At 39.1% G+C, this 14940-nt stretch overlaps 1 protein-coding gene across 3 annotated transcripts in view; it reads right to left on the bottom strand.

Moving 5' to 3' along the window:
- Nucleotides 1-14940, bottom strand: part of ap3b1a (adaptor related protein complex 3 subunit beta 1a) — a 240440-nt gene that overhangs the window by 147521 nt on the left and 77979 nt on the right. For all 3 annotated transcript variants that reach the window (XM_067982676.1, XM_067982678.1, XM_067982677.1), the window contains exon 7: nt 10131-10313. In XM_067982676.1, coding sequence (XP_067838777.1) covers nt 10131-10313 — 183 coding nt within the window. The remainder of the gene's footprint in view (nt 1-10130; nt 10314-14940) is intronic.

Genomic DNA, 14940 nt, shown 5'->3' with positions numbered 1-14940 from the left:
CCTAAGTTTATCTAATCTTTCCTTGTAATTGAATCCTTAGACACTAGGAGTCATCCTTATGGCTTTTCTTTGAAGTCTTTCTAGGGTTTCAATATCTCCTTTTTGCCTCTGACCAAAACCAAACAGCACTCAGAAATGCATTCTGACCAAAGCAGTGCACAGTTTCTGCATGATACTCAGACTTGTATCCGACTGTTCTGCCTGTACAATTCAAGATTCTGTTTTCTTCATTGATTGCTGCTCCACAATAACTGGACACGTTAAGTGCCAAGTTTATCATATCAATCTTTTTCAGCTTCACCCTTGGTTAGTTCAAAGAGCATGCATGTCTCCCACTTTATCTTCCACTGTGCAATACCATAAACTTATACACAGTGTATTTAATCTACCAAGTTCACCCATCACGCTATCCTCACTGATTTACACATCACTAGCCACAAGTTTCTCTACTCTGAACAACTTACATTTATACAGCGCCTTCAATGTAGAAACAAAGTCCCAAGGCACTTCACAGATGACTAATCTGACGAGAATGGATGCCGAGCCAAAGCAGATATTGGAGAGGTGACTCGAAGCACAGTCAGCTTTAAGAGCCAGAATGACGAATTATACAGGCGAAACAATGTAAGTTACTCTGTATGGCTAAGAGGGAGCAGGAGAGGCAGAGAGAATAGGCAGGGAATTCCAGAACTTAGGGCCTAGATAACTACGGCACAGCCAACAATTGGGGGGTGAATGGAGGGGGAATTGCATAAGAGGCTAGAGGCGGTAGTGGGGGGGTACTGTCAGGCTGAATTAGTTTAGAGAGATCGGCAAGGGCAAAGCCATGAAGGGATTTAAATATTAAGGAGAATTTTAACTTGGAGGAGTTACGGGACTGTGAGCCAATAGGTCAGTGAGCATAGGGGTGATGAGTGAGCAGAACTTGTTACACGACAGAATACAGGGCAGCAGAGTTTGGAATGAGCTGAAGTTTACTGAGGATGAAAGCCGGCCGGCCAGGAGAACATTGTAATAGTAGAGTCTGGAGATGACAAAGGCAACAACAGGTGACATTAAACATTTTTAACTTTAAACAAATTTACAAAACACACCTGTATAGATTGCATTCACTTGTAACATTGAAAATGGAAACATACATTGACATCAGGTTTCTGAATGGGAATTAAACTTATCAGTATAAGTGCAGTATCAATCTAACAGAGTGGAATGCTAACTCCAGTGTTCCATACGTAAGAAAGGTGTCTAAACGTGGCTTTAGTCAATCAATTAAATCAGTTTGCACTAGGCAACATTGTAAGAATTGATTGTAGAGGGAGGGGCTCCTTTCATCAACACAAGTCATACTTTCATGCAGATTTTTGTGACTTCCAAACCTTGCTCACAACTTATGTACCGGTGTAAGCATAGTATTTAACAATTGCAAAGAATTTTCATGCTGCTACAATCTAAACTTGAGTTTTTGGAATAATTCAAAATGTTAGAAATGGCAATGTCAGTGCTCTAATTCTTGCTTCATAGCTCCAATCTTAAACATTCAACCTCACACAAAAGGAGAAAGAGCTTGTTGACTGAATTCTGATTATCTGTTAGGTAAATTGAGACAAAGTACCATGCAACTCATTTAGAAAACAGCTTGTCTTGATACTCAAATTATGTGCTTTTTTTTAAAAAAAGCGTCAAAATATTCAAAGGACGTTAAGCATCCTTGTTTTTTTTAAAAAACACATCTATTGAAATTGTGTAATGGAGCTGAATCAACTGCTGAAGGGACAGTCATTAAACCAGAGTGCTTCAACAGACATGTTGCTCCAGCTGTTGGTTAAGTCAGCCCTGCGTCACTGCCCACATCAGTAATTCCAAACAGTTAGTTCCTCAACTATATCAGCACCAATTGTTTAAATAATGACACAATAACAAAGAAAAACGTATGTTAAAATTAATCCCCTCTTTCACTTCAATTTTGTGCACATCAAAATAAAGGATGTCAGTGTCAAGAAACAGAACACAGACACAGTACTGAGGCTCCTGCATCTGTCACTATACCAAGGGCTGATCAGAAAAGGGTACACGCAGCCATGTTCTGCTCACCCAACCCATATTCAACATGAAAGCTCTGCTCAAAATGCAGTTAATTTAAAATGCACATGTTTATTTGGCATATTTCAATGGCAGATTATGGTATTACCCATTCAACAATTGAAGCATCTGCCCTTAACCTCATGCTGCAAAAACATCTCAGCTAATGAACTTAAGACAACTCCCAATCTACATCACTGACATTTCTACTTCCTATAGAATCTTAGGTCCCCCAAAAGCCTGTTGCAGTTGTTTCTAACAGTACTGCAGATTTAAGTTTTTACCAATCAATTCCCAGATTTTAAAATTTCTCATTTTCACCCAAAAATTAATGTCTGACAATCTTCTGAAACCTTGAGATTCAAAATTCACTTGCGATTTGGTCCGTACATTTTTTTTTAAGAAGCTGCATATGGAGATTATACCTGGTGTAGTCGATAGTTAATTCCCTTATTTTGTCTCCAGAACAAGATGTATCTCACAACTGACAATTAGAAGACCCCAATCATAAAAGCTGGTGCTGAAAATAAACACCCACTCCTAAAATGGATCCATCTTCTAAGGTATTTTCTTGAATAACTTAGAGGATAATAGATGGACAAAAACATGTTACAAGGCAGAAACAGATCAAGCATTTACTCATGTCATAAACCGTGATAGCGGACCTCAAGTAGCTTATCATCTCAATTCTGGCATGCATTACTGACTATTTTAACAAGTATTCCTGAAGCAAGATTTCTTATTATGTCCAAGAAAATTTTAACACTCTACAATTTCGCTGTGTATTGCGCAAAGAAAAAAATCTGCATGCCCAATCTCTATGATGACACATTTCTGATCTGAATCTGTCAAGTTAAAAAAATCTTTTATTACAATTACTATAGAGCATTAGGCACTACTTTCTTAAGCTAGCAGCACTTCCAATGCAAGTGTTCCTTTTGCACAAATAATTCTGCAATCTACCAAAATATATCTTATTTTTCTCAAACTTTCTCTTAATCCTTCATTGTGCTGTTTATACTCAATATATTTAAAATAGGAATTCTGAAAAAATGAGCCATATTCATCACTGTAGATTTATGCACCTTTCAACTTAAGTCCTTCCCTTTAACAATGGTATTTTTGTAACATTTACAAAAATTTGAAAACACAAATATTCATTTTATCAGTCTTGCAAATTTATTAACTTAAAAGGTTTAATTTCCATTTTCCTACATCAGCTCCATTTATAAATGTCAAACCCTATAAATATGCTTTTATTTTCTTTTAGTCAAGCACCCTGTTAACAAATCTCCTCATTAATATGTAAATCTAAAGTCAATCGGTCTTCTCTTTGACAGCACTATGAATTCTGAGTAGTGCACTGTGTAATCGGCTTTACTTAAGCTAGAATATTCATCATAAAAGTTGTCATTTAAGAAAAATTACATGAAATATACCATAATTGATATGACTGCTGTCTAGTTAATAGTCCTTTAATTGTCACCTAGAACAGTGGTAGATTTACATCTTGATGCTAGGAAGTCAAATCTATAAAGCAATGTTTATGCAAAAAAAGCAAAACATGAAAAATGTAACTGTTAAGTCTGCACAATTTTTAATGTAACCTTTTGCTTTGCACATCTATAATTATTTGTTTCTGTCTTTACTGAAATTTTATTTACTGAAATAAAAGAAAAGTAAAGCAAATGTGCTACTTCAATATAATGGCATGAAGATATAATAGAGAAAAAAGTTTGGTTAACTTTTCAACAGGAAGAAAGCCTTAATACATACATTTCAAAATTATAATTTAAACTTTTTTTTGCACATCTGTATGAGGTCCTGTATCGTACTACATTCCTAGTTTTTCCACCAACTAACATGATGGTCAACCAATAACTTGATTTCAGAAAATGCAAAGAGTGGTCAATGAGATCCATGGTGCTTTAAAGAAAACTCTATGATAGAAAAACTGAGGCACAATGAAAAACCCACCACTCAGTTCCCCATTTTTCAAAAATCAAGATTATAGGGCAAAATTTTAACAAACCAAGCAAAAGACAAGTGGAAAACATCTTAACACAGACTACACCTCATCATAGATATATAAATAAAAAGGCCATCTCCTCAAGGCTTCCATTAATCAAGAAGATATTGAATTTAAATTGCACCTCATCATATCCTCAGGATGTCTCAAAGTGCTTGACAACCAACTGATGACTTTTGAATTGCATCACCGTTACGTAGACAATCATGCAACAACTGTGCACAGCAAGATTCAGCAAACAGCAAATTATATGAATGACACGTTAATCTGTTTTTTTTGGTGGTGTTAGTTGAGTCAAGGTTGGTCAGGACACCAGGAAAACACCCTGCGCCTCTAACAGTGCCACGGGATCTTTACAAATGGCACCTTGTGACTGTGACGGTGGTGCATTTTTTAAAATTTCGTTCATGGGATGTGGGCGTCGCTGGCAACGCCAGCATTTATTGCCCATCCCTAATTGCCCTTGAGAACGTGGTGATGAGCCGCCTTCTTGAACCGCTGCGGTCCGTTTGGTGAAGGTTCTCCCACAATGCTGTTAGGAAGGGAGTTCCAGGATTTTGACCCAGCGACGATGAAGGAACAGCGATATAGTTCCAAGTCGGGATGGTGTGTGACTTGGAGGGGAACGTGCAGGTGTTGTTGTTCCCAAGTGCCTGCTGCCCTTGTCCTTCAAGGTAGTAGAGGTCGCGGATTTGGGAGGTGCTGTCGAAGAAGCCTTGGCGAGTTGCTGCAGTGCATCCTGTGGATGGTACACACTGCGGCCACGGTGCGCCGGTGAAGAGAGTGAATGTTTTGGGTGGTCAATGGGGTGCCAATCAAGCGGGCTGCTTTGTCCTGGATGGTGTCAAGCTTATCCCATTTCATCCTCCTTGACCTCTCGACAGCCTTCGACACAGTCGACCACACCATCATCCGCCAACACTTTTCTTCCATTATCCAGCTCAGTGGGATTGCCCTCAGTTGGTTCCACCCCAACCTACCCAATCATAGCCATAGCATCTCCAGCAATAGCTTCTGTTCCCAGCCCTGGAGTCCCCCAAAGATCATACATACATATGTGCTACTCCTTGGCAAGATCATCCACAAACACAAGGTAAGCGTCCCGTGACTTTCTGACTTTGAGGCGAGGGTGCTAACAAAGCCAAGCATAGTTGGCTTATGCTGATTATAAAGTATATATTTGGCATGTAAAGAAACACTTACGGTTACATTGGCTATATTTATAACCTGATAGCTTAAGAAGGAAAGTCTGGGGAGGTACTTCTTGTTCAAAGTACTGACCCCATTTTAATAGAAGAAAAAAAAATGTACTCAAATGTTTTCTTGGATTTCTTTTGAAAAAGCTTGATTTTCTGAACTGTAAGGATGCACACATCAAGCCTCCGTATGTAGTGTCGCCAACAAGGGTTCCCATAAGGCTCCGTTGGGTACAGGGATCACTTATTCGGACTAACGCAACAGCTGACTAAAAATGCAGATCTCCAGAAAGAAAAAACTACTGGCTGGACGGAGAGGGTATCCAGCCCATAACATTGCTTTGCATGGTCTGATAGCTCACTAAGATTTACAACTTAATGCCAGTTTTTGTGTTGTGGGCCAATGTCCATTAAGAACACAACTGAGACTGCCCAAATTCATTTCAGATTGGACTTTTACAACCAGCAGAGGAAGGAAAGCTCTAACCCAGTCTTGGCCGGAGTTGTCCTCCTCCTCCCCCACTCCCATCCCCAAGTGAAATGACAGGTCCTAGCCCATTCTGATGAAAAGTCATCGACCTGAAGCATTAACTCTGCTTCTGTCCACAGATGCTGTTTGACCAGCATCTTGTTTTTATTTCAGATCTCCAACATCCACAGTATTTTGCTTTTAAAAATGTTACGGTAATTGGGTGGTGTTCAGGCTGGAGAAGGATTGGAAGTTGTGTACCGAAGGAGTCCGTGCTGGGGTCATTTTTGTTCTCCGTATATATAGATGATATGGACTTGGGTATAAGAATACCATCTCAAAATGCTGATGACACAAAAGGAGTAGGTTTGGCAAAGTGAACAAACGGGTGGTAGATGCAATTTAACGTGGAAAAGACACAATGAGCCGAATCGCCTCCTTCTAAGCTGTAAACTTCTTCGGTTCTAAATGGAATACAGTAACCCTTTGAAGAGAAAGAACATCCTTGGTATCTTCATATATCAATTGAAGAACTGTTAAGTTATGCTAAAACATTATAAGACATTGGTTAGGCTCCAGCTGGAGTATTGTGGTCAATTCTGGACACCACACTTTAGGAAGGAAGTCAAGGCCTTAGAGGGTACAGAGGAGATTTACTAGAATGGCACCAGGGATGTGGGACTTCAGTTATGTGGAGAGATGGGAGAAGTTGGGTTGCTCTCATTAGAGCAGAGACGGTTAAGGGGAGATTTAATACAGGTGTTCAAAATCATGAAGGGTTCTGATAAGAGTAAATAAGGAGAAACTATTTATAGTGGCAGAAGGGTCAGTAACCAGAGGACACAGATTTAAGGTAATTGGCAAAAGAACCAGAGGCAAAATGAGAAGAAATTTTTTTAAGCAGCAAGTTATAATGATCTAGAATGCACTGCCAAAAAGGTGATGGAAGCAGATTCAATAGTGATTTTCAAAGGGGATTGGATAAATATTGAAGGGGAAAAATTTGCAGGGCAATTGGGAAAGGGCAGGGGAGAGCGATTAATTCGATAGTTCTTTCAAAGAGCCAGCATAGGCACGATAGGCTGAATGGCCTCCTTCTGTGCTGTATCAGTCTATGATTCTATGAAGTATCAAGTCCAACTGAAATACTTCCGGTCTATCAGTCAATTGATTGCTACCCAACAAACTGTTAGCTTGCTACCTCATTAGACTGACAGTGCATGCCCCTTGTAAACATCTTCAGAATAGATTGCTATTCTGTCAAAGGGGAATCCTGGAAATAAATGTCAAAATTTGCCAGGACATGAGCTGTGGAGACAGTATTCTGTTGACCCGTTAAGGATTTAGATTCTATCTTTCTCTAATAAGCATTTGTTTCTCCCAGGTTCTGCAAGGAAGTTCTCAAAAAATCTGATCTGACTGGTTTGCCAATGAACTCTGTAATCTAGCTCCAGACTGCGGCGTTTGAACTAATTCTTCACCTTGTTTCTACTGTTGCTGCTGTAAATAACTCTAGTTGTGAATAAAAGTAAAATACTGCAGGTGCTGGAAATCTGAAATAAAAATAGAAAATGCTGAAAAGACTCAGCAGCTTAGGCAGCATCCATATACCGATAGGGGATCCACACCTCAAGCACCAGTCTCCTCTACACCGGGGAGACCAAACATAGATTGGGTGATCATTTTGCCGAACCCCTCCATTCAGTCCGCAAGCATGGATCCAAGTTTCCGATCAGTTGCCACTTTAATTCTCCATCCCGCTCCCACCTCTCTGCCCTTCGCCTGCTGCACTGTTCCAATGAAGCTCAATGCAAGCTCAAGGAATGGCATCTCTACTTTCTACAAGGCACTTTACTGACTTAACATTGAGTTTAACAACTTTTGATCTTAACCCTGCTCCCATTTTCTCTCGGACAGCAGGTGCTGGAAATGGAGGATGGCTGCACCAGAACCACTGGGAGTGGCGGAGGCATGGGCTGGTGCTTGGGATGGGGATCTCCTGCACAGCTGGCGGGGTGGTCCGCAACCTGGGGTCCACCTACCTTCTTCCATCACATTCCCCAGCCATGGGACGCTTCTCTGCTTTGCCAGATTTTCCATGGTTTCCTCCCTCTCTGCTGTAACTATTTACACCTTCTCTGGACCCACCTTTTATTTCAATACTTGTCCCATTATCACCTCATTTTGCCTGTACCATCATCCCTTTTTCAATTTAAACACTCCTGCCCTCCACCCTATCAGAGGCTTTTACCTTTTGTTCTTTCTCTGCCCCCCTGCCCCTTTTCCCTGATTCTGTACTTGCTTAAAAGCTATTCATCTTGTACATCTTCCAGTTCTGATGAAAGATAGTCAACCTGAAACATTCTCTGTTTCTCTCTCCACAGATGCTGCCTGACCTGTTGAGTGTTTCCAGCATTTTCTGATTTTATTTCTAGTTGTGAATAAATCCATTTAACAGCTGGTTATAAAAGTGTTGGGCATGGCTGATGTCTGTCTTTGGCGGTGGAATTTGTGTGTGTTATCTAGTAACATTAAAGGGGTTCATTGTTTGTCTGGTGCATGCAATCCCACAGTAATTTATGCAGAAAATAGCATTTTAATTTGGGAGCTAAGACTTGCCTATGAAAGTGGACTTTTATATCAGTCATGAGAAAAGTTACCTAAATTGAGGTTGAATCTTGACTATGTTAAACATGCTACAGTAAATGCAAGTTGTTATATCGTGAAACTGCGATCATGTTGGCCACAGAGCTAAATGGGTTGGGCTGACATCTGGTACATGTTGGTGGTATGGTTCAACTGGAACTAAAGAAATAATGGATCTGGAAAGCAACAGCTGGAAGCAAATAAAAAAAGCAACATGAATGGGTTGGCAAGAAAAAAAAGCAGAGGGAACAACCTGGGTGGAAAGAAATAATGCAGCAGGAAAGCAGACAGGAAACTAAGTTCAATATCGAATATTGCATATTTTAAGGAAAAACAGTAATCACATATACCTACTTGAGCCATCTAAGCCTCACTCTGCAATTCCTTGCCCTAAATCCCTCTGCCTCTTCTTAAAACCCATCTTTGACCAAACTTCTGTTGCCCTTTCTTGGGCCCAGGGTCCATTTTTTTTTTGCTTATGCCTCTGCTAAATGCCTTAGGATGTTTTTTTTTCTAATGTTAAAGGCACTATATAAATACAAATTGTTGTTGCAAGAGAAATTGCTGAGGGGGAAGTTTAGAGACTTAAAAAGGTATCAGTTGACTTGTCACTCATTGAGATCGATTTTCATCCTCACCACCTGGGCAGTAATCCGGTGGAGTGAATCAACTGTATGTTGTAGAACCTGCCCGATTTTCATTCCATTAAATCAATGGAATAAAAATTGGGCAGGTCCTATAAATGGTAGGCGATTGTACCACCAGATTAATACCCAAGCGGTGAAGACGGAAACCTATCCAACCATGTCTAAACAGTGTGAAGTAGCAATAAACAAAGCCAACAGAAAGCTAAGTTCTATTGTCAAATCAGTTGAATTCAATTCCCCAGAAGTCAAGTTGGAGCTGTACTGTGCCCTGGTCAAACCACACCTGGAGTACTGCTTGCAGCAACATAAACCAGACACTGGACGCAGTGCAGAGAGCAATGAGGCTGATCTCCAATATCAGAGGAAATAAATCTGAGGAAATTTGATAAGCCAGGGACTTTCAGCCTTGAAAACATTCACCTCTGTTGTTATACAACATATATTTAACAGGATAGAGAAAGTAAGCTTGAAACAAAAAAGGAGAGAGATGACTGGAGGTGAGGATGGGAAATGGAACATACAAGTAGTATTTAGTTGGATTTTCTTCAGTAATATTACTCCAGATTAACCAGTTTAGACTGCTATGCCAGTATATAATCAAAAGATACATTTATTGCTCAACACTTAACTGATAACTGAAGTTGTACATATCTGCTTTCACTTATTTTGTATTTCAGTTTCCTCTGTAAAAATTAAAATATTTTGTAAACAGTCTATTTTCCAAGAATGAACTACTGGGAAGACCATATGGTGTAATACAAGAGTCATGTACATAGAACATGATTTTTAAAAAAGCAAAAAGAAGTTATTTTAAGTTAGTTATAAATTATTATAAACAAATAGCTAACAATCAGGTGACTGGAGTTCAATCTCATCCTTGTGTGGATATTCATAAACAATTCAACATAAATGTTAAAATCTTTTTATTTGAATACTGACTTGTGAAGAGGCTTGCCTTATGTCTCAGACACATCTCAAAGCATAGGCAATGAATTACTTTTGCAAACACATAGGCATGTGAGGCAATGAAAAAGACAGAATTCTTTCCTCAGCACAATACCCACCTCTTTCCATGGACTCAGAAACTGTGTTCGTGCATAGCGAGTGAGCATGTTGATTATGACGACCTGTCCCCACTCCTCCACATCTACCAACAGGTTACACAGCTTGCGGTAATTCTTGTGAATCAGGTCAATTCGCTCTGGGCAGACCTCCTCAAATGACATTACAACACTTCCAGCTACTAGCTGCAAACAGACAATACAAAACAACATGAATAAAGAGAAATTCAAATCAACTTGTGGAAGTTCATTATTCACTGGAGCAACATCATTACCATTAGTGTGAAAATATTTTCAGAGTTTTTCTCCAGAGTCTTGGTCTAATTCCATGAACAGCACAAGTGATTATACAAAGCCAAACAGAAGTATATAAATTATTTTGCAAAATTAACTTCATTATTTGCAAGGAAACCCTTCTTTAAAACATAATTGCCAACTTCAAGAACAGGGCTTACTGAAAAAGCTTTAATGCCAACACAAAGTGATTATTAAGGAAGACGTAGATTTGGAAAATTTTACAAACTTATGATGCTATATGGAATCTTATGAAGTATATAAATACTTGGAGATATTCAACAATATTTGAATGTCTAACATATATAAGGTTACAAAAATATTTCACACGAATAAACTAATACGTAAATGTGTAAGCAATTCATAAGTACTGGTTTAAAAATAAATTAGCTACAGAAACCTGTTACAGCCAACAGGTCCTTAAAAGATTACAGGTAGAAAAAGCCAAATTGGAACAAATAATTTTAGCAGCTCTGGTGCTGCTCATAGCAAATTGGAAAAAAGTGAGTGTGTACGAGCGAGAGCGATGGATGAAAAGCAAGCAAGGACATGATGAAGAATCTATACAAGACATTGGTGAGATCACAGTTTGAGTACCCCGTTATAGAAAGGATACTGTAGCTATGGAAAAATTGTAATGTAGATTCACTAGGATGATATGAGAGGATATAGCTATGAGAAAATTGAAAAACTAGGACTGAATTCAACAGAGCAGAGAAAGTTAAGAGGGAAGTCTAATGGAAAGATTTAAAATTTGTACGGTTTGAGCTAGTAAATACATTCCTACTAGTCACTGAATTAATAGCAAAGTTCATAAATTTAAGAATTGATACCAGAGAAATAAATAAAAGTTAGCATGATTATTTTCCACCACACAGTTATTGAACTATGGAATGCCACAGCTCAAGTGGCTATTCAAGCCAAAACAACTGCAGCATTTGAGAGGATAAATCAAGGAAAAGTTAAGATATTAAAATGTACAGTGAAAGAGCAAAGAAATAGGATAAGAATAGATAGCTCTGCTGCGGAGCAAACACCTGCGTAGGTACAGTTGGCTGAATGGCATCCTTCCATGCTAAAATTTCTATGCTTTATTTCTAAACAACAGCTAAATTCATATTCAAGCAGCCCGTAGGACAGTACACATCAGAATGGATTACGTTTGTCATAGTTGTTGACGAGCTTTCTGCATGTACTGAAGTAACCACCTTGTCCATGACAGGTGAAGATTAAGACTTTAGGTTTGTTTTTCTTTGATCTATTTTTCTTTAGTATTTTTCTGTTTTTTCATTAAAGAATACATGGAAGGATTCAAACTATCCCCACTTAACCATCCATTTTATAACTAGAGTGTGAATCGATTTTTAATATCTACTCTAGTATAAGTACTGCAAAACAACATTTGGGATAAATTTTAGCAATTCCTAATGATTTGTGCAATTGTATTTTACATAAATCTCTCACTACTGTAACAGTAACAATAGCAGTCATAAGAGCAAAAACACACAGTGTTGGTGAGTTGACTCAAGCCTGTAGTTCACAAGGACAGAACTTGAAATAAAGAAGCAGAGTGTGAAGGAAACAAATTAAAAAAAAATGTTTTCTTCAACATGAAAGTTCTTCCTGCACACTAAGTCAGAAAGAGTTAGAAGACAATTGTGAGATACCCTGCCTCCCAAGCCAAGTCACATATGGCTGGTTTTGAATTTCTCTTCACATTAATTAGCATTTGTTTACATTTACACCTTTACAATTTTGCTAATTTCATTTTTCCATTGACCTTGAATACCCCTGTCAGTACTCATATGATACCAAGACTTCTCCTTGACCCCCTGTGAAGGGAAGGCTGACTAAGCTGATGTACAGAGATACCAATGTTTCTTCATTAACAATTGACCGGAGGTATCCAGCTTGTTTACCCGAAACAGAAACAGAGCAGTTCAGTGTCACAAAGTGCACATTCTAATGGCTAGTTCAACAGGCAAAAGTAGCTCAATGAGACAAAGCAAATTTTATCAACCTTGCAAATGATATGAAAGTCAGAGGTATAGTTAATTCTTTAGAAGCTCAAAAGTAAGGTGCAAAGGGATATTGATAAGATGGGGGAAATGGACTCAAAAGTAGCAGATTGAATTCAATGTCAGTAAGTATGAGGAGATGCGTTTTGATTAAAAAAAACAGTAATTATACTCAATGGAAGTAGGCTCAGTGCTGTGGAAGAGCACAGGGATTTTAAGAGTACGAGTTCACAGAACGTTAAATGCAGCACCTCAGGTTGATTCGGCTGTAAAAAAAAGGTAATGGAATTCTAGGGCTCATCAGCAGAGGTATATAATATAAACCCGACATAAACCCTTAATAAAAGGCTGCTAGAGTACTGCATGCTACAGGAAGGATATTGAGGCTTTGGAGAAGGGACAACAGAGTCACGAGGATGATGCCTGGAATGAGGAAATACAGAAACCAAGGCTTGAAAAATTGGTGCTCCCCCCCACCCCCACTCCCCCCAATAGAACGATGCAGATTACATGGTGATATACTAGAATTTTTTTAAATTATGAAAGGATGGGACAGGTTAAATTGCAGATACTTCCAGCAGTTGATGTGTCTAGAGCAAGGTGCCATAGGAAGAATTCTCTGTTTCCATTTGGATCTAGCACAACTTTAACCTCTTAAAACTTACTTTACATTTTCAAACTTTTGAAAATCTTCTGATTGCCTTCTAAAACCTCTCGACTTTCAAAGCCTTCTTAATTTTAGATGAACAAGATGTGACTTTAAATAACTTCAAGTGGAGATTTTAACCATCCCCAAATAAACTGGCAAGAACAGGCAGATAAAGGGGTAAAGGGAATTGAGTTTTTACAATGTGTGCAGGACTCCTTTCTTACCCAGTATGTAAAAAGCCCAAGAGTGGAAGCACTGCTGGATCTAGTAATGGGAAATGAATCACAACAGATAAGAGAAGTAAGTGAAGGGGAACACCGAGGCAATAGCGATCACAACATAGTAAGGTTCAAGATCAAGAGTGAGAAGGATATAAGTAAGACAAAGACCAAAGTAATAAATTGGAAAAAAGCTGATGTTCAGGGGATGAGAATAGAACTAGGGAAAATAAACTGTAGAAATTTACTGATAAACTAAGAAACAGAACAGCAAAAATAGAACAACATTTAAAATGGTGATCAAGAGTGTCCAGGAGCAATATATCCCACTAAAAAGAGAACAAACTAGCCAGTAATGATAAATCATGGATGAATAAAATAAATAAAGAAATAAGGGAAAAACTGAAACTAAAGAAAAAGACATACACTAAGTACAAAGACAACAAAGGAGAGGATGGCAAAAGGGAATACGAAAAGGTTAAGAAAGAAGTTAAAAAAAAGAGAAACTACAAGATTAAATTATCAAGCAACATAAAAAGTATTCTATAGACATTAAGTAACATCCACAGGATGCACTGCAGCAACTCGCCAAGGCTTCTTCGACAGCACCTCCCAAACCCGCGACCTCTACCACCTAGAAGGAAAAGAGCAGCAGGTACATGGGAACAGCACCACCTGCACATTCCCCTCCAAGTCACACGCCATCCCGACTTGGAAATATATCACCGTTCCTTCATCGTCGCTGGGTCAAAATCCTGGAACTCCCTTCCTAAGAGCACTGTGGGAGAACCTTCACCACACGGACTGCAGCGGTTCAAGAAGGCAGCTCACCACCACCTTCTCAAGGGCAATTAGGGATTTGGCAATAAATTCCGGCCTCGCCAGCGACGCCCACATCCCATGAACGAATTAAAAAAAACAAAAGAAAAATCAGGATTGGGATAGAGCCACTAGGGGATAAACACGATAAACTCTCAGGTAATGACAGCGATATGGCAGAAATATTAAATAATTACTTTGCCTCAGTATTTAACAGGGACACGAACATTTAGGGTTTGACATTAGAAGAGATCAAAAAAGATAAATACATTTTTGAGGTGGTAACAAGGAAGGTCAATGAGGTTAACGAGTTTGTTGTAGTGTACATGGATTTTAGCAAGGCTTTTGACAAGGTCCCACATGACAGACTGGTCAAAAAAGTAAAAGCCCAAGAGATCCAAGGGAAAGTGGCAAGTTGGATCCAACATTGGCACAGTGGCAGGAAGCAAAGGGTAATGGTTGATGGGTGTTTGTGTGACTGGAAGGCTGTTTCCAGTGGGGTCCTGCAAGGCTCAGTACCAGGTCCCTTGCTTTTTGTGATATATATTAATGATTGAGACTTAAATGTAGGGGGCATGATCAAAAAGTTTGCAGATGATACAAAAATTGTCCATGTGGTCGATAGTGAGGAGGAAAGCTGTAGAGTGCAGGAAGATATCAATGGACTGGTCAGGTGGGCAGAAAAGTGACAAGTGGAATTCAATCCAGAGAAGTGTGAGGATACTGAGAGGTGTAGAGGAAGTGAGGACCTTGGAGTGCATGTCCACAGATCCCTGAAGGCAGGACAGGTTGATAAGGTGGTTAAAAAGGCATAC

Source organism: Heptranchias perlo, chromosome 4 (genome assembly GCF_035084215.1).
Source record: "Heptranchias perlo isolate sHepPer1 chromosome 4, sHepPer1.hap1, whole genome shotgun sequence".
In the NCBI taxonomy this organism is placed as follows: Eukaryota; Metazoa; Chordata; class Chondrichthyes; order Hexanchiformes; family Hexanchidae; genus Heptranchias; species Heptranchias perlo.
Note: the sequence above shows the minus strand (reverse complement) of the source record. Positions and strands in the feature narration are given on the sequence as shown.